This window comes from Porites lutea, chromosome 11 (assembly GCF_958299795.1).
Source record: "Porites lutea chromosome 11, jaPorLute2.1, whole genome shotgun sequence".
NCBI classification, from domain to species: Eukaryota; Metazoa; Cnidaria; class Anthozoa; order Scleractinia; family Poritidae; genus Porites; species Porites lutea.
The window spans coordinates 20,875,197-20,895,805 of record NC_133211.1 but is presented as its reverse complement, the minus strand read 5'-3'; the positions used below and the strand labels follow the sequence as shown (position 1 = coordinate 20,895,805).

General features: G+C 40.1%; 2 protein-coding genes across 2 annotated transcripts; one reads left to right on the top strand and one right to left on the bottom strand.

The window, feature by feature from the left end:
• Positions 1 to 2,436: 2,436 nt before the first annotated feature.
• Positions 2,437 to 8,622, bottom strand: LOC140952048 (kelch-like protein 12). Its single transcript, XM_073401457.1, has 2 exons — positions 5,928 to 8,622; positions 2,437 to 3,069 (listed from the first exon to the last, which is right to left on the bottom strand). The coding sequence occupies exon 1, from the start codon at positions 8,587 to 8,589 to the stop codon at positions 7,018 to 7,020; it is 1,572 nt and encodes a 523-aa protein (XP_073257558.1). The 5' UTR covers positions 8,590 to 8,622; the 3' UTR covers positions 2,437 to 3,069; positions 5,928 to 7,017.
• Positions 8,623 to 15,163: 6,541 nt separating this feature from the next.
• LOC140951986 (kelch-like protein diablo) lies at positions 15,164 to 19,163 on the top strand. The gene has a single exon (XM_073401372.1). It carries the CDS (start codon positions 15,223 to 15,225, stop codon positions 16,867 to 16,869), a length of 1,647 nt encoding a protein of 548 aa, XP_073257473.1. The 5' UTR covers positions 15,164 to 15,222; the 3' UTR covers positions 16,870 to 19,163.
• Positions 19,164 to 20,609: the final 1,446 nt, after the last annotated feature.

Genomic DNA, 20,609 nt, shown 5'->3' with positions numbered 1-20,609 from the left:
GAACAACCCCCCTCTCCCCTCCCCCATCCCCCGCCAGGAAAATAGGAAAGTTGGCTTAGTTGCAAAGGTTAAATCTCGCACGGTTAAACTCTGATAGGCTCCAGCCGGAGCCATAGAGAGAAATGTTCCCTCATCAATTACCGTAGGAAGCAAATAACACCCGACACTATAATCTGACGAAGGACTCTTTTGAAAGTCTAGGTAAAAGGCGCAAAAAAAACAACAACAACAACAAATCGGCGAGCGAAGCGATCCGGTTGGTAGTCTGCGGAGGGGAAATGATGGCGGAAGGTCCGCTGCCCTTTCGGCCCCCCAGCCTACCGCTCGGCTGGCTTCGCTCGCCGATTGTTTATGCCGTCTCACTCCTAGCCTGTGCCAGGCTGTCAGATAGTATAATGCGGACGTATTAAAACGAGCAAAGCGAAAATAAGACGCGCGCGACTTTTCACCACTATCTCGCAGTCTGGAACATGCTATCTCATCCGTTTTTTGCCATTTTTTTCCCACAGCGGAGCCTCAGTCCCATGCTATGTAGCTGTTGTAGTCTTGGCAGACGCAAGATCAATCAAAGGGCGGTTTTTAATGTCATATAAAGAGACAAATTATTTTTGTAACCAAATCATCAAAGAATACACTCCCATCATCATCATGGTGAATCCAAAACCGCGGTTTGACCGCAAAAGGCAATCATTTAAGTGCCAGCACGATCTCTCCTTGAACTTAGTTTTTAAAGGCACGTATTTCAGTTTATAGTGACGGTGAGGGCGAAAAGTAATACGTTGGGAAGGAGGGCACGTTCTCAAACGCCTCCTCGGCGAGAGGAAACTGTACTGAATAACTTTATTTTTTTAACAAAGGGACAGGTTAGCATGTATGGTTTGAGGAAAGAGGTTCGCTACTCTGCTTGTCTTTCAGACTGACCTATTCGATTGCCCCCTCCGACGTCACATACCAAAATCTAGCATGTCTGTTACAAATAACTCACGTAAACAGAATTCCCTCGAATTGAAATATTCACTGATGACTCATCAGCAATAAATAACTTGGGTTTTGTGAATTCCTGACCACACACAAACAGACAATTAACATTGGATTTTACATGGAAACTGAGTACAAAATAACTTCAGAAAGGTTTTATTTGTAGGCAAGTAACGACCACAACGACGCGAGTGGTAAAGAAAAGCAAATTCACCCCTGAATTTGAAATAATTGAACATCCAGTTCAGTAGAAATTCCTGTTTTTTCGTCCATTGGCCTCACCGATTTTGTTTGAAGTGAGGGGCGGCTGTATGCCTAGGCCGCAAATTGTCCATTCGCAAGCTTGCGATGAAACTGGTGCCGGTAGTCTGTTGATGATTGGAATATTGCGTGTAACTGCAACTTACTGTTCGCCCACGAGAATTGTCTCGACAATCGGTGGTCCCGGAATTAATGCTGACAATATTTGGGTATATATAAAATTGGCCGACGTCGAACTGACCCTCCCGAAGTTTCTCTTTGGGACTAACCCAACCATTATTACTAAACAACAGTTAGAGTCTGCTAAGTTTTTTCTACGTTTTTTTGTACAAAATGTCACTATATGATCACTAAATTTGCACAAAAGAATTTCTTTAAACCAAGGCTGCATGATCTTCTTTTTTGTCCTTGTTGTAATCTCTTTTTAGTTTTATTATAAATATCATAATAAATTAGAACAATCACATTTTTGAATTATTATCATACCCGCCCAAAAAATAGGCATCTCCTCTTTACAATACCACTGCCGTATATGTACATCAGTTATAGTTTTTTTATCATCAGACATCCCAGATCGGTTGTCAATAATGTGGTTCCCCTTATAAGACGAGAAACGCGTTGACGTATGTGAGACATGATGGCTGACAAAGAGCAATACAGTCACATTCCCATCTCTTTGAATCTGTTATTTATGATCAGCGTCTTTCGGAGTTCAAAAAGAGAAACACCGTTGTTTCCTTCTGTGTTTCTCTCAAGCTCTCTACAAATCGCCATTCGTCTTGTCGTATAGCTACGACTTCTTGAGGCTCTTTCCCGTAAAACTGTATCAAAATGGCGGTCGAGTTCATCCTCACATTCGACACTCAGTTCGTTATCAATTGAGCATTTTCGCCTCGAACAAAAACGCACTTTTTTCTGGGCGCGTTTGAGTTCGTCCTCGCCGATAGACAACCTGTATAAACGAGTCAAGCTAGCATAAGGGACATGATCTTTTTCTTCTTTGTGCTTGCAAAACACCTTGGTAATACAGTGTCTGAATCGTTTCCAAGTGTTGTCGATGAAAAGCGTTCTTGCTTGTTGTACTCGGTGTCTGGTATGCCCGGCCCTGTAATTGCTCTCTAAAGACTTGAAATTCTTCTGGCGGTAAATATTTTCTCCGCATCCCAGTACACATGTACCTTTTCTACTAATATGCATGTTTTGACGTTGTTTAGAGTTTATCCCCGCTTGACTTCTTCCTCTCTACCAAAATACCTCAGTGAATGTTGTCTCCGTGCTTTAAAGCCGTTTTAAAATGGAGTGTTTTATATAATGGCGGAGATATTAACAGGTAATCATTTACAACTTCCTTTTTACATGCAAAAGATTCATGTCATTTGGCTAGAGCTATTTAGGGACAACAGGAAACTCCTGGGGTAAAGCCAATTAGCACCCCGCCCCTAAAGCAAATGTTGAAATTAGTACCAGAATGTACAAAATCTCAGTTTCATAAGGGCTTGATAGAGAAAACGAATCATTTCAAATTAAGGTCTACACTCGATTTTCGCTCCATTAAATGAAGCTTTTAGAACTTTACTTGAACGTATTTCCGTTGAGACACTCTTCCGAAGGAAGCAGGGTCGACGCGCCGGTTTTCCATCATAAACAACTATCTTTTTATCGAGTAATTACAATAATGACGAAAGCTAACTGCGTGCGTGATGATAAATTGCATCTTTGGCGACGTGATGACCTTTGATAAGGTCAAAAAATGACAGAAAACTAGATGGGAAAGGGCGTCATACTGGTACACCATCAGCATTTGTGTTAAAAGCTAGTAAGTGGTCTGTCCTGTCAATATAAACAAACAAAAAATTAATTAGAGTCATTTTTAAAATGATCGATGCAATTTTCTTTGCTTTTAGCATTTTTTAAACTTTCTCAACCACAAAGAGTGGAAAGGTAGCTTAATCACATGAATTGCTTTCTACTGGCTTTGGCTGCGGGTACCGCGCTTACAAGAAAATATATGGCAGTTTTTGCCAGACGACCCCAAAAAAGTGGCCGTAATAACGAGGTGGCCGTAAGGCGAGGTTCCACTGTAGTTATTGAATAGCTCGAACTTTCTGTGCGCCTGATACTGACATTTTTAGATCTTCTTAAATTCTTTGTCGACGATAGTACGTACAGAATTACAGATCAGTACGCGACAGTACGTACAGATGAAGGGATTACTGAGTCCCAGGCCGGCCGCTGTATTGAGAGAGAATTTATTTAATATACACGTACAGGACACGTAATAAACTAAGCGTTAAAAAGATGGCTTATCATAGTGTCTTTTGGGTAAAACAGTCTGATAGGCTAACGTGGGCTACTGACTCATTGAACCAGCACCCCATGGGGGTACTCCACAGGGATGATCGAATGGGGGCAAAAATCAAAACCCAAAAAAATCCCTTGGGCTTCAAACAAAACCACCCCAAAAATCCCTGGACAAAATTTCACCCCAAAAAAGTCCCATGCCGAATTTCCGAGCCATAAAAATTTCCAGAAAGCATTAAAAAAAGACAAAAAATGGAAACATCAGTTTGAATACCCAAAAAGCTACCCCCAAAAAATAATTACAAAAATTTTCTCACCCCAAAAAATCCCGAAATGGAAAATTTCAAAGCCAAAAAAATCCTTCGATCATCCTTGTCACTTAAAATCCGGAGTACCCTCCTCTGGGGCCAGGGAAGTCCGCTATAAATCCTGTAAGCCTGTCATAACTTATAAACAGTATTTCAAAGGGTACCGGTGTTTATCATATTAACTTCAGGCGTTGACAGTAACGTCTGCCATCATAAGATTTTGGACAACTCGCTCCAGTACCTCTTATTTTTCCTGTTTTCAGCCAGCAAAAAAAACTCGTGGGACACAAACAAATAAGTGTAAAATGAATTTTCGGAATTCACTATAGATGGGCGTGTTTTCAAAATGCCGCATTCCGTTGGGGAAAACGTGCAAGGAAATGCCCCTTTTTTCCCCAGATTTTCCGGAAAAGACGATTGAGGTTACACCACAGTTGCAAACACATACAAACTTACCCCCCCCCCCCCCTCCCCGCAAACCAAAAAAATTCGTCAAATCCATTTCGAATTCGCATATTTCTCTTTCTTTCTTACTAACGATAAATACCTTCATACACTTCAGTAGATGCCGTAGTTCCCTGAAAAAACCATACCCGATTCCAGACCAAAATAGGCAAAGAGTACACCCGCTTTGAGACCAAAACGGCGCAAAAACTCACCTGATGGGGCGGCACATACCTTTTTAGCTTACATTAGTTCAGGGTACTTTGCTTATCAAAAATGCTTAAATTCGTCTTTTGCCGTCTTTTTCATCCCATCATAGTTATTAGAGGAGACTGGTTATGAAAAGCGGCAAACATCAATGATAAAAACAACAGTGCTGCAGTTTATGTTGGAAGCACCCTGAAAGTGCACAATCCTTTGTTTTCTGTTGGCAAATTGCTACGGAATAAATTAATGCAACGTTTTTATCGGTCAATACAATCAAAATGATAGGAATTCTTTTGAACGTTGTGCACTTTCAGGTCCACAAAAACATATAACAAAGGAGTCTGACGGGTTTCATAACCATTCCACTCAATTAACTATGATCCCATTCGGCATTTTATGGGAAGATTGGCTCCTCAAAAGCCAGTACAAGTGTATTTCCTGAGGAAACTGGGTACTTTGCCTTAGAACAACTATGGAACAACAGGATGAATTTAAAATAAGTGTACAACAACAAGAACAATACTATTTATTTAAAAGGTAATTCCATATAACTCTTTTTTGACGTGGGGTTTTAATATGAAAAACCTAAACTACATTTCCCCCACAGTTTGTACAATTCCAAACTGGAAACACTGACCACAAAAACTGATCTATGAACAAGGAAGAAAACCGTTCAAATTTTGGAATCTTTGAAGAGGGAATTTCTTTTATCAGTTACTTTGTCAACATTAACTGTCGAAAAATAATTTATAATAGGAGGAAAAAAATATTCATTATCTACGATGCCTCTATCTTGGCTCCGGATGTCTGTTCTTAAAAAAAAAAACATCTGTGCTTTAAAATAACTCCAGTTCACGGCTCCCTAATCAATTGTGTTCAATTCTTTGAGTCTTATTCCAGCAGTTTTCACAATGTGATGACGCTACTCTTCAATTCAGTCAATGAGTCAAGTCAAAATGCTCAAATGTTTGTTGGTTTTCAGTCCTAAGATGTACGTGTCACACATTGTTAAAGTGTCACTGCTGAATCACACAGCAACCTCTTTTTTCTTGATCATCACTATGTTGCTTTTGTCGAATGTATTATCCATAATGGCATTACATAAACCCAGAATGTAAATATTGCTGCTGATAAATCATCTGATAAATGCATGTAAACGCCTTCAGATGTCTTTTGGTTTCTTCTGGGACAGCATTGTTAATTAATTTACCTAATTGTTCCTCATCTTCAGAGACCCAGGGGTGGTTAGTTGGGTCACGAAAAATGGCGACAAAAGTTTCCATGAACAGGTGAGGGAGCCCCTGGGATACTACTGTTAACAAACCAGTTCCTTGACTAATTCAAATGCTTGTCTGTGATTGGGCACAAAAAATAAGAGGCCAGCATCTATCGACAGTATTCATGATCTTCTTATACAAAGGAGTGTACCTGCAAACTCGACTGTTCCCTCTACGCCCGTGAAAAATTGTCTCCCGTATCCGTCTGGCTTGTGCAGGAGAACTTCTTGGAGAAGATTTTTCAGTGAAAATGAGCTCCAAAGGTTACTCTACCAGTTTCTTTTGATCCTCTTGTATCAAGCTGAGGAGAAAAATTTAACAACAAATTTACAAACTTTAAAGGGCGAAAAAATTTCCCCTACATGTACTTGACAAGTATACCAGGCAGGCATAAACAATAACGCAGACGATTGCAAGAACAATCCTAGAAGACTCTGGTATTTACGAATTTACCTTTGATCGGTCCACATGCTGATTTTTTTAACTGGTGCTTTTTTCATTTTGTTTTGTTTTGCTAACATGCTAAATTATTGGGTAAGATTTCCGTATAAGCCATACGTTTGTTATGCGTGCATGTTTCCACTCTATTCATATCAACTATTTGTGTCAATAGTATGAAATTGCTGCATGCATAATAAATGTATGAGTTTATACAGAAATTTTACCAATTATGGAATTTATTTGGTTTTTAGGGCCTATTTTCACAGAAAACTCTTCTCCAAAAACAATAAAGAAAGCTCTCCTGCACGAACCTAACATTACGGCCAAAAGTCAAGGTTACCGGCAAACTCCCTCATATAAGAAGATCATGAAAGCAGCGTGATAGATGCTGGCCTCTGATTAAGCACAAAAAATCAATCACGGACAAACATTCGAATGAGTCGTGGAACTGGTTTGTTAAGAGTAGCATCCCAGGGACTCTCTTCCCCATTCTTGAAAACTTTCGCCGCCATTATTCCTGACCCAACTGACCGCCCTTGGGTCTCCAAGGATGAATCTTCCTCAGAAACATAGCGAAAATCATATGTTAAACAGGTTCCAATTGTATTTGTTTCTGCTCACAATGCCAGCTTGCTGCTCACAATCAATCTTGCAAAAGACAGTGAGTGCATTAGTCAATCAGATCACAAGTTCGTGATAGTGCATGCTAGTTGGTTTGTACTAAACCTGCACAGAGTTTCTGGTTCACGCAAAACAGGCTGTTGGTTTAATTTACCATGTTAAACTCAATGTTAAATCACTTAATCTTGAAAGCCATCATAAAAATCAAAAATGGTTAAAACATCATAATCATCAAAACCATCTAAATCAGCATCACTGTCATAGTCATCTTCTCTGACATTTTCACTAATTCGGCAATAATGTTTCTCTGGCATTGGAGTTCCAGGGAAAATATAGCTTCTCCAAGCAAACTGTAGTCTAAGTATGACTCCAGGCTTGCCTCTACTGCGATTTGCGACTGCACCAACAACTCCTGCAAGATATCCAAAATTTCCAGAAGGATCCTCCACAGTAAACAATCCAATATCTTCTCCATAGGGACCATACATTTTGGGATAGCCCTCATCATCTTTCTTGTTGGTGTAAAAAGTGAGCTGATTAATCATCAAGCTAGAGGAGACTTCAACTCTGACAATTCTCTCATTTTCCTCCAGATGAAATTTATGATGTTCCTCAGCTTCATCACTTGTGTAGCCAAATGTCATTGCAGTGTCCTCATCGTACAATTTGTAAGAAAACCTGAGACCTCCCAACACTAAGTCCCCATTCCACCGTCGGAACCATAGTTCCATCCCATTCACAAAGCAGTTGTTTTCTAAATCGTCAAATGAATATTCATCAGCATAATGTTTGTGATCTGGTATATGCCCGCCATTTGCATAGGAGCGCCCCCATATGACAACGTATTTGGCAAAATCCCTGGGCAATACCCATTTATCAGGAGGATCAATTTGCTTATAAGGCCAATTTGCCTCAGCTTTTAAATCTTCCCACTCCATTTTCAGTTTCTGGGCCTTATCCAGCATCTCTTTGCACACACAAGAATCAGCTACAAGCTCTATTTCGATAACTTCTTTGAGACACTGCTCTGATAAAGTGGGGAGTTTAACGAGAGAAAGCAATTGTGGGAGAAGTTCTTTCCGGCTATCCAAGTCATGTTCAGTGTATCTCAAAACTGCTTGCAACACTATCTTTTCTCTCTCTTCTTCACACGGAACCAAATCTTCAATAACTATACAAAGGCCATCGTCTGCAAGCAGGTCAGTCAAAAGATTGAAAGGAAGCAAAAGGAATGCCTCTTGCTGGGAAATATCTGCGAAATGCCTCAAGACGTATCTTTTAGCTACTTTGCTAAGTTCTTCCAAAGCGAACACGTCTGCCAACTGCCAAAGACCTAGACATGTTTTATCATCCACAGCAACTTTCAAGAAATCTCCGCATGATCTCTTCACAAATTCAACCCCCAAATAATTTGCTGCCTCCAATACAGCTTGCACGTTGTCCTTGTTGAGCTCAATAGTTCCAGAATAAGCGAATTCTATCAAATTGTTAACGGCGGTTTCGTTTAATCCGAATAATTCAATTTCATTCTTGCTTCCCTCTTTCCATTTGCCGCCAAGTAGGGCTTCAAAATACGGACTAAACGACGCAAGGACAACACGATGAGCTTGGATGGTGCGTTCATGGCTGATTTTGAGACTGACGTCGCTATACTTACTATCTTTGTACATGGCGAAAAGTCTCTCAAACATACTGGAGCCATGGTCCTTGTTTCTGAAGCAGAGACTTTGACAAGAATCTGGAAAAGGCATCCTCAATTGCAAAGGTTTATCTACCGTGCCCGCCATTTTGATTTTAAGGATTACACCCTTCACCAGTCTCTCTCTTATGGCTAAAATGGGGGTTGACTTAAAAGGGACCAGATCAGAATGCAGGGAATGGACGGGTAGTTGGTGGTAAGCACTACATACAGGAAACATACTGACTTTTCACAGCTCAAAAGGAAGTGGCAGTGGCTGCAGCCGCACTAGGGGACTTAAACGAATTATTTCCAATTAACTAGTTAAAGTTAACTGATTATCTTTGAGTGCGACTGGGTTGTCTACAGTGCAAGTCAGCAAGTCCACAGCAACAAACCAATGAGTGGTGCCGTATCTCCCAGTTGTAGACCTGGATCAGTACAATAAAACTTGTAGAAAAATATGAAACGACAAACTGATCCTTACAGCAAGGCGAATGATGAAGAAGTAAACAAAAGAAAAAAAGCAAAACAGTACTATATACATATATATACAGCACTGTCGCAATAAACGATCAATGATTACACCTGAAGCCTGAACTCCTGTGATTATTAATAGTCAATGCTCTTCAATTAAATGAATTGAGCGCTCTACGAAATACGTTCTACCCAGAATACAAGTATTTATTTACATGTATATTTATTTTAGCGCAATTTGTGTAAATACAGGGTACGGTTAGGCAAATCAAGCAAGAAAAACAGGAAATAGATTTTCTTAACCAGGATAGGTTTTTTAAAACCACCTCACGAGGTAGTTTAACGCAGGTTAACGTTCAGTCATGGCCTGCGAGAGCATCGCAGGCTATCGCCCACGACCAGGAGGGAGTCATAAACTTAGGCCTGGGCACTAGAGCAGATATTGGCGAATGAAAATCCGATGTGTCTGGCCATCGTGACGTCACGTTCAAGCCGGCCGGGAAGGTTTGAAAGACGGTAAACAAAGTGATTGTCGAGAAAAGTTCACGGTCCAATTTCTCAGTAACAGTAGAGCAAATCATTTAAACAACTAAAGCGAAGCTGTAGATGTTATCATATAAAGTATCAATAACGCAATTCTAACCTGAAAACAAAAAACAGACTGGCGACAAGACTCAAAAGTGTTGACAAACGCTCCTACAGATCGATAAAAATCATCATCAAGATCATCTTTAATGGCCTGTAACTCTGAAACCCCACAACACTGCGTTTGGAGACAAAAACATAACTTACATAGGTCAAAACTCTTTCTCATTTTTGAAAAATTAAATCTCACAACAATTTCATAAAAATGATCAGTGACTTTAAACACTACTTTCCGCAGGTACCTTGCGAGTCAGCCGCGAAGTAAAACCAGTTAATCCAACAATAAAGCTCTCGAATTGAAACAAGTAATACGATTAATTCGAGAGTATCTTTTTATGTCAATGTTTGAACTTGAGAAGTGCTTGAATACAGTTCAAGTGTACAAAATTGCCTAGGAAATATGGTTACACCCATACTCCGTTTATAGCCAGTTGGGCTGACGGAAGATTCTACAGGAGCCTTCCACTGAAAACAATACCTTCAAGAAAAAGTCAGAATCAAAACAATGGCTTTTATAAACAGGTGGTAAATATCTCAGAATTGGGAACGGAACGCTTAGGCTAGTGACTCGGCGATTTAAACATTTTTACTTCGAACCTGGACAGCGACATTGAAGCTTATCTGATAACGGCTTACGACTTGAAGAGAGAGTTCCTGAAGGTACCAAATCGCTTTTTAATGAGAAGACAAATATTCTGTCAAGGTTCAGCTATACCGTTCAATCTTCCCCCCAAAAAGTGGTAACCAGGACGCCTTTTAAATTGGTCAATAAACGCTCGAAAATTCTGGAGTAACTGTTTCCATGGGGGTCCGCATATTCCAACCAGCAGTGCAGATTCAAGCATTTCACCCACCTAAACTACACTGTACATGCTTCGATTGCCGAAGCTATTCGGGTGTAAGTTTTTTGTGGGTAAATAATAGTTGCTCCATTTGCTCCTCAGAGGTAAGTATAAGGAAACTATTTCCCAAGTCTGTTGTTCTGTGGGAGTATATCTACCACACTTGAAATTATGCTTCTAGAGCTGATACCCAAGTATCTCAGCAACAAAATACTTATAGTGTAAATCTTTTATTGACACTTTTTTTTACTTTCCATGGAAGTATGCAAGATAATCTTACTAAATAAAAGAAAAAGTCAGGAAAAATGTCCAGACAGATCATATTACTGAAGACAGTACATGAAGCACTGGGCAAAGAGAAAAATAATCAAACTAAACAAAACATTTTGGGTGGTAGTTTCACATCACTAAAAAATACAACTGGAAATCTGTCTGAATTCTCAGGCTAAAGCTTCCAGTAATGAATTGATTCAAAGGCTATGCCTGTTAAAACACATTCTTCATTATTTTTCTTCTAAAATCCTGTCTGTGAGCAGTTACACGAAAATAATTTCTTGGTATAAATCCTCACATTGTCAATAACCAAAAAAAAGAACAAGTAGATGATCAGTAATGTTATGTTCTGGAGTGACCATAGATGTTTTGATCAAACAGTGATGTAGAGGCCAAGAGAATCAGTAATAATGAGAGGCCTGCCAGTCTACTCTCTAATTCAGTTTACATGTGAGCCATGTAAGCCTGGAAACGTCATTGGTCTAAGTAGTGTTAATCCTGTAGGAAAAAACAGAAAATGATTAGCATTACCATATTATTTACACCACCATAGTTAGTGGAAACTATGATACTACTGAAAACCTGTTTAAGATTTATATACTGTTTTATATAGTTAGATATAGACTGATTAGTTACTCTTGGTGACACAAAGTAAGCAAGTAAAGGGTGCAGTGTCTACATGCATCAGTCAATTGAAACCCTTCTCCTCCCCCCCTCTAAACCTCTGGGGTATAGCGGGGATTTAATGCAGCCAATGCCAAGCTAATTCCATGGTGTGACACATATTTAACAACATGCTGGCCCTGGGTGCAGTGGAATTAACAAAATTCCTGCTTGACCCAGCTCATGAGCAGGGATTTAACAGCACATAGTTTACACATTTTTGGAAGCGGGAACAGAGAGAGGGATTTAACATGAGTGACTTAGGAGAAGCCCCTGTTTCCTCTAGGGGGGGGGGGGGGGGGGAGGGTTGTGCCGTAGGTATGTTCCAACTGAACGGCATGGTTTTCAAGCAGTTTGCTCTGGGATAGGGTATAAAGAGAGTTTGGGTTCTAGGAAACTGATTGGTTGAAGATTTTAGTCTAGACTAAGCAAACTGGGAATTGTCCCTCAAAATTAGAATCAAAAGCAAGGAGTTGCCGTTACTCAACAAAAGAAAACCCAGAATGAAGTTGATCGTCAGGGCTAGACAATTAGCAAAGAAACCAAGTCCCCACTCCTAAAATGTAAAAGCACACTGCAAAACAAAAGTAAACCTTGGAACAGGTGGAAGCACTGTTAAAAATAATTTATTGTTAACAAGGTTCAGCCAGGGGATGACATTTCTCATGAACTTGATGCAACGCAGTTGAGAGTTTCCATCAACAGGTCCATTGGTTTGAAAATGAAATAAATAGATACAGAGTACCAGACAGAGGAGAGCGGTTTAAATCAAGCCAAGAACTACAACTACTAATTCCCTCCCATAAGGTGCTTTTAACAAACTACTTGGCCCAGGAAGTGGAAAAATTGGTGGTGTTTTAACACCAGGCTATTGTTAAATTCCCATGGATCAGGGAGCCGGGGTTTCAATTGACTGATGTATTATTCTACCAGATGTTGAGAGGGTATTGAAAGTAAACTACAGTGTACATACATGTACACTTGCAGGCTTGATAGTGCAGTCTAAAATTATCCTTCAAGGGTGTTACCCCCCTCCCCCACCCCCGGGACTTTCCTAACATCAGAAGGTGTCCAAAAAATTTACGCAGGGTGAACAAATATTTAGATTACATGTTGTAGTGCCTCAAAAAGAGTGAACTTCTCCACGATCGGGCTTTTACGAGATTTTAAGAGGTCATAGTAATCTTAACAACTCTCAGTATACTTATATACGTCTTACTGAAGAACCGAAATAACGACAAAACAGCTCATTTATAACAAATTTTCGTAACCAACCTCACTTCAACAAGATTGCAAAATTATAACGGAGGAAATTGATTCGAATAACTACACTGATCATTTTTGTGGCTTATTCCCTGACATTTATCATATGCTATATGGATTCTGTGAGATATAAACTACTTTGGAGCGAAGCTACAGGTCTTCTCATGCTTTTTATCCAGAGAAAAACGAGTTTTTGTCGAGCAAAATTCCTCACCGCACTCACATAATTTTCCTAACTTGGAGACTCACCAAAACGCTTCAGCAACCTTTTTTCCCGAATTTTCACGTAGCAATCAAAATACACTTACCTTTTCCGTTGGAATATGAGGTAATGGTATCCTCGATGAAAAGGGAAACCACATTGCTGCTTCATTCACGGGAAAAAATAAGCTCAAAGTGTTCACATAAAAAACAATAACACCGCCATTTTCGAAAATTCTGCTCGTCGCACGCCTCACTTTGATGTGACGTCACGATGGCCCGACACATCGGACAGCCGCGCTGACGAGTTTATGACTCCCTCCTGAGATTGCGGCCGATGAAGGTGTACAGACAGTGGAAGTTGAAGACGATTTTTTGGAGGAACGTCTCAGTAAACCAATATTTTACTCTCCTGACGTCGAAGAAGCGATTTCTCAGGTAACCAGAGTTTAATCAATTTTTGTAAAATTATTTTTTTTGTGGAGAGTAGTCGACTCCAGTTAATAACACCTTACAGAAAATAAGTTTTACTGTCTTGGGAGAGCTTTGCCTGTTATCTGTTATTTTCAACAGGTTTTTAAAAGTGACGATCCTTTGGACAGCAAAGATTTTAATCCTGTGGACCATATCAATTCTATATTCCCAACTGAGCAGGTTTGTTTTGACTGAGTCAGTATTGATTATGTCACAGGTGAACAATATAAAAATTATTTAAAGTAAATTATTTGGACCAGAGAGTCAGCTGCTGTGTTAGAAAGTTTTCTTTGGTACCCCGCAAGTAAGTGATATAACACCAGCTACCGTTTTTTTATTTAGTTGAGTTCCTTTTTAGCTTGCAATGTGTAGACTTTTGGGATTTATTTCTGTATTTCTGTGACTTATGGCTCAGTTAATTCCAAGAGTGCCCCTCCCCCCGGGGGGAAGTCCTGCCCACGACTAAGATTGCAATGATCCTTTCTCCGCCGCTGACCAAAAGGATCGCGGCCTCTGGGAACGAGATTAGTGAGAATGTTCCAAATTTTGGTTTTACCACGCACGAAAGCACAATAGGTCGAAAATTACTTCTTTCGCCCCAAGTTCAGCTTTTCTTTCTTATAAACACAATTGAGTTAAAAATTTTAAAGAAGTCGACCTCTTTTTATCAGTAATACGGGGTCAAATTTTGTCAGTCAGTCACTCTCAGGCGAGCTTTATGAACGAAACCTCGCGCAGGCCCTCGCGCCACTTTCGGAAACTAAATTGAGTCCCTCAGGGTCCCTCCCGGAGCAAGCAACTATCATACTAGGCTTATGTCACGGGGTTTTACTGACTAGTTTATTTTTAGACACATTTTAGAGTACTTCGGTTAAATATAGGTTATAGGCTCCTGGTCCTGCCTGACGGTGATAAAAGTAACTAACCCGGTTGAGTAATCGGCTCCTGCCCGGTTAACTTGCTAAGTGCGGCCGCAACCAGTGTCCTTCAGTTTTCATGAATACAAGGTTTAGGTGCGGTATGCTCATTCTCGCAGGCTTAGAAATCTCTTTTTGGGTCATGGTTCAAAGGCGTGCCCCCTGGTCTCAGTGTTTTTTTTTAAAATTTTGTTCTAAGGGTAGATTTCCTCTAGCCCGTCTCCGAAATCTTTCTCACGCGGGTAACTAGGTGAGAAAACCTTCACGTATACGGCAAACGGCAAACGTCAGATTCACGTTGAGAATTTCTCAAAATAGTAAATAAGCAGATAAAACTGTTCAACAATTCATTGTGGATAAAAAATTGCGTAAAACTACTAATTTGTGTGTAGAAATAATGAACCGTAAACGAGAAACTTGGTCACGTGGTACAATTTGACGTAAACATGAAGCTTAACCTCTCTAATATCTTTCATGGTTCTTGAAGCGTGTTCTTCGAGCGGAAATACGCCTTTCTCTTAGGACTCGGGGGAAGAAGTAGGGACGAGGGCCGGGAAAAGGTGTATCGTGGGCAACGTGAGAGGTCGCGATCTTTTTCTGCTGAAATATCGGGCGCGATCCATTCAACCAGAATTTCTGGAAATTTCGGTCCAAAACTCAATGGATCGGTTCGGTCCAACCGGAAAAGTTTCGAAAAAACAGGTCCACCTTTTGAGGTGGTTCTGGGCGCGATCCATTCAACCAAACTTTCCGGAAATTTCGGCCCAAAACTCAATGGATCGGCTCGGTCCAACCGGAAAAGTTTCGAAAAAATGGGTCCACCTTTTGAGGTGGTCCTCTTTTCCCGGTCGGACCGGTTGGAATTTTGGTTGAATGGATCGCGCCCATCAATTGCCAATCAAAACTCTCCACATTGATCACGTGGAACAGCGGCCGGCAGAGAAACTGAAAATGGCGAAAGGTATGGAAAAGCCGGCTGTGCTAGAGAGGTCTTTCTCTAATACTATGGAAACGTTAAACGCAAATGATAAAGACCATGGCTCTCATATCCTGAAGGGGCTTTTAGCCATGTACAAGGATGGCAGATACAGCGATGTCAGCCTGAAAATTGGTAACGAGCGAGCGATACGAGCCCACCGTGCTGTGTTGGCATCTTTCAGTCCCTATTTTGAAGCTCTTCTTGGTGCCAACTGGGAAGAAGGAAACAAAGATGAGGTAGAAATACCAGGCCTAGATGAACGTGCTGTTAGTGACGTGATAGAATTCGCATATTCTGGAAATATCACCATCAACACTGAAAACGTGCAAACTTTGCTGGAAGCAGCAAATTATTTGGGGGTCGAGTTTGTCAAAAAATCTTGCGGAGACTTCCTGAAAGGTGGCATTGATGATAAAACTTGCCTCAGTATCTGGCGTTTGGCTGATTTCTACGCGTTGGAAGAACTCGTCAAAGTGGCCAAACAGCACTGCCTGCGGCATTTCACAAATGTTTGTGAGGAAGAGGAATTCTTGTGTCTTCCTTTCAATATCTTATCTGATCTGCTTGCGGAAGAGGAACTTTGTGTGGTGACTGAAGATTTAATTCCACGTGCAGAAGAGAGGGAAAAAGTCGTGTTGCAAGCAGTTTTTCGGTACATCAAACACCATGAAGAAGAAAGAAAGGCACATCTTCCCAAATTGTTATCATCCCTTGTGAGGCTTCCAACTTTGTCAGATGAATATCTGTTGGAACTCACTACCCATGATCTTCTAGTTGGCTCTTGTGATGAAATTCTAGAAAAGGCCCAAACGCTGAAAAAGGATCCCCCTGTGAAAGACTCAGCCGATGAAAGATGGGCAATCCCAAGAAAATTTGCAGAACGCATTTTAAAATGGGGACGTGCTTTTGCTAATGGACGGCAGGTTCAACCAGAAATTGCCCAACACTCAGACAAAGACGGGCTTGAAAATTTGGAAAATGAGTGCTGCGTCACAGGCATGGAACTCTGGATTAGACATTGGGATGGACGACCTGTTCTTGGCGGCCTAAAGGTTTATTATGGTACTGACAAGACAACAATATTTGGGGATGGTTGTGGTGGTATTTACAACAGCACAGCTCAGGAACACCATGAACATCATGAATTTCATCTGGAGGAAAATGAAAGGATTGTGAAAGTTGATGTGAATTCTGGCTGGATGATTGATAAGCTTACATTTTACACTAACAAGAAAGACGAAGATGGCAATCCTAAAAGCTATGGTCCATATGGTGGCAATGGTGGTAGTTTTCATTCAGAGACACCTCCAGGTTCATATGGATACCTTGCTGGAGTTTCTGGTGCAGTTGTAATGTCACAAGGTGAGGCCGGCATAACCAGGTTGCAGTTTGTTTGGCGAAGTTATATTTTCCCTGATGATCGTAAGCCACAAAGAGGTTTTTGTGTATTGGATGTTGATGATGAAGATTATGATGATTACGATGACTATTATGATTCTGATGATAATGATGATTTTGATGAATATGATGATTATGATGATGAATATTACGATGATTATGATGATCTTTATGACCAAGAACTTGGTGTTCAGCCTTATATGTTTGAACCACTTGCCTGATGTGAAAGCTCTTTATCTGAATTAGGAAAGCTTGCAAACAGACTTTATTTAGTTTGCCAGTTTTACTCAAACTTAGATGTTATTAACGCAGGTTGATTTATTTGGATCATTGGTGTTGGCTGTTCTTCAGCCCCTGTGGTGGAAATGTCTGTGGGGTTTCTGGAATGAAGCTTGCTTGAAGTGACTTCTGATAAACTGCTAAATTCTCAAAGTTTTTGTTTAGCTTTTTTATATGAATGTGAATCAAGGAGAATTTTGACTTAAGATCAGGAGTCACTTAAGGCCTTATTCCATACACCCTTTCTTTGTTAAAATATTATTTCCAGTCATAAGATTAATGATTGAAAGTGATCAAAATGTGAACCAAGAAAAAAACCTGTAAAGACAGTACATATTTCTTATTGACTATGCAATTCCTTGGTTAAGATGGAAGGATATGTGCTGTGTTCTTTTTGTATGCTATAAGTAAACAGGAAAGCAGTATTAAAAAAAGCAGTTTTTTTGATGGTCAAAAGAAACTAAATTAAATATTGTTTTTTATGACAAAAAAAAACATGCAATCCCAAGTGAGCGTAATGAATCAGAACATAGGATTTCCTTCACTTTGCCCCCTCTCACACTTGGATGTGCTGATAGTTTGCTTTGTCTTCTTGCAGATGAGTGGTTGACAAATTAAGATAAGCTTTAGATACAGTTTGAAATAATATTATGTTACTTGTTACACCTCTTTGATGGAGAAATTGATATCTAAAGTATGCTTCTTTTTGTATCAATTACATCCTGATCAACTGAAATCTCAAAATGCATAAGTTTGAAGTTGCCTAAAGAATTTAGCTTATTTGTGATTATAAGCACGTCTGAATTAAAACTTAGCTCTGAAATGTGACCACAGTCAGTAAGTTTGCTTTTGTTTCACGTAACCTCTGTTCCCTCTTAAGACCTGTGCATGTGCTTCCATATCATGGTTATTTGGACATCATCATAATATTACTGTACGGAATAACGCCTAAGCTCCTTGGCTGATAGTCTCAAAAATAATGACTAAGTGCATATCACGTACCATTTCATTGTCATTGTGTTCACTAAAGGAGGAATTAAACTGAAGGTTGTTATTTTTAATAAGGGCGCCCTGTTCCACCTCAGTGATCTTTCCTGATTTATTGAAAATATTAAACTTTTCAAAACAGTGGAAAAGTGAGCTAATAATGATTGAGGTAGACTATGAAAAGTTCTTATTTTACTTGGCAATAGAAGAGCAGGCATTATACATATACACAAGTGTGTGTGAAAATTGCCACCTAAGAAGTGAGGGAAAGGAGTTGGTGCTCCTTATAGACTGCGAGCAGTCTCTTATTTTTCTTTGCAAAGTTACTGCAAGAGAAAACCAAGCATGCGAGCCGCGATAAATGAGGGCGTAAGCCCGAGAAGAAAAAATAAGAGACTGCTGACTCTTTTGTTCTGTCTGGGGACAACAAAGCTTTCAAGGTAATTATTTTAATTAACCAATAACTGGTAAACCCGATTAACTTGAAACGATTTATAGAACATAAACAACTGAAAAATTTTAGTTTTTTTTAAATCCGGTAAGATTGCCTTGAATTCTTGTAGAATTCCTTTCCCTTGAGGAAATTTACAGCAGTTTCCTTCTGTAAGATATCCTTAAACGTTGTAGATAACAAGCAATTACCGCTAGGTTCATAATTGTTCGTAGTTAGTTGTGATGCGTGACTATTTTTATGGCTTGCATCTCCACCACAGACCAGTCAATGATCTGTCAACAGCTGTAAAACTGACCAATCGGCTACTCTGTTTCTGGGCTGATGGAGAGTTTGTTTGCAACAAAAGAGTCCGCAGTCCGTCTTTTCTCATCTGGTCCTAATCCCTTATTTTAACATAATGTCGTGGTTTGCATTTGCGCTAGCTGAGAACTAGACGGATTTTAAGAAAAAAGGCGGACTGCAAGCAGTCTATGCTCCTTATGGGTGACAATTTTCACACATTTGCCACTGATTAATTACCAATAAGACACCTTGTTTCCTCCTCAAAATTTTGCCTAAGTATTGCTTTCCATTTCTCCAGTTTGTAACAGTCGTCATCCCAAGAGAAAGCAAAAACAATACTTTGGCAAAATTGTGGGGCCTTAGCAAGTGTATTATGGGCAATGCATAAGTGATAAATGCTCTCTTAATGACTTATACTAATACTGTTAAGGAAAATCAAGTTTATGTAGTGTAATAAATTGGACTTGAAACCTTAAACTCCTGAAACAGTACTAATAAAATATGGAAGTGAAATGTTGTTTTGATTGTTGATTTTGTCAGCAGTGTGAGCATTTAAGTACAACTTATTAAGCATTTTACTTTGGTTATAGGTGTTTTTTGTGATTTAAAAATTTTCTTTAACTTTGAGGTTTGGCACTCTAAGGAATGACTACAACTAATGTGTGTCACGCTGTAGCCATTGCTCTCAGACCAAGAATAATACTAACACAAGTTTGCATTCAAGACTGTTGATGGTTGACCTTGAGAAAATCCACAGCTTGTGTTCTGGACCGAGTAGTTTTTGGACTACAGATTTTTTCTATGGTGTTTGAACTTATTCATGATTCACGATCATGATTCCACGTCCATCCCCGAAAGTGATGGGAAGGGAGTGGTGGTGGGGAAAAAATCTGACCTCCAGTCTATGGACTATCCCCATGCACTACCCAAATGGATTACCCAAAATGGACTATGCGCTGAAGTTAGTGTTTAGGGTTACGAAACTTGGTGAATCAACTTCCATTTAGGGTCATTATACTGGGAAAACTGACCTGAAACTTGATCCACTTGGTTTCCTAACCCTAATCTCTAAACTTCAGTGGTGTAGTCCATTTTAGGGTAATCCATATGGGTAGTTCGTGGGGATAGTCCATAGACTGGGGGTCAGATTTCTTGTGCCCAAAAGTCAAACCCCGTTAATACGGAGACTGAGGGGGTTAAGTGTCCGTATTCAGAGCGGGTTGAATTCAGGGAAAATGTAGGGGTTTTCTTTTCCCAGGGACAAAACAAACTGCCCGTAATAATGATCGTGTCCGAATCCAGCGGGGTTTAATTTGAAGAACTAACTGAGCGCTTGCTACCGGCTATCTTAAAAGCAGTTTGTTTTAGGCAACGGATTATTAGTTATGTCTTTTATTTCACACCAAACAAAGAAAGCTGTTCACTACATTTCAAACAGGTTTTGATAAACGCTAAAATGAAATGTGGAGGCCCTCGATCTTATAGCCTTTGAAGCAGGCGGTTTGGTTGGATGCTTTTGCTTAATTTGAGAACCACAAATGCCAAAACAAAAAACCGCCTAAGGCCCGTTTCAAACAGCTGTGCCGAACTAAATTCTACTTTAGCTCGACAGTAGCGCGACGTTTGAAACCAAGTCGTGCTACTGCCGCGTAGCACGGCAAGCTTTGCCGTGCTACACGCCCAGGGGGTACTTTAGGCCTTTTTGGGTGGAGATGTGCCGCTGGGACCCTGGAACCCTTAGCCTATACCAGAGCTAGTTCAAGTGAATTTTGCTACCCTTGACTAAACTCCCCAAATCTCCCCCTATCCTGATCCTAGAGTAGCTGTTTTCCAGAAACAATTGGGTCCGGTAGCACAGTCCAGCCAAAACAAAACCGGTTTGATTTTTTTATATTCTTGAGTGGCATTCCCGATTTCCCTAGTCTAGACTAAAATCTTCAGCTAATTGATCAGTTTAAA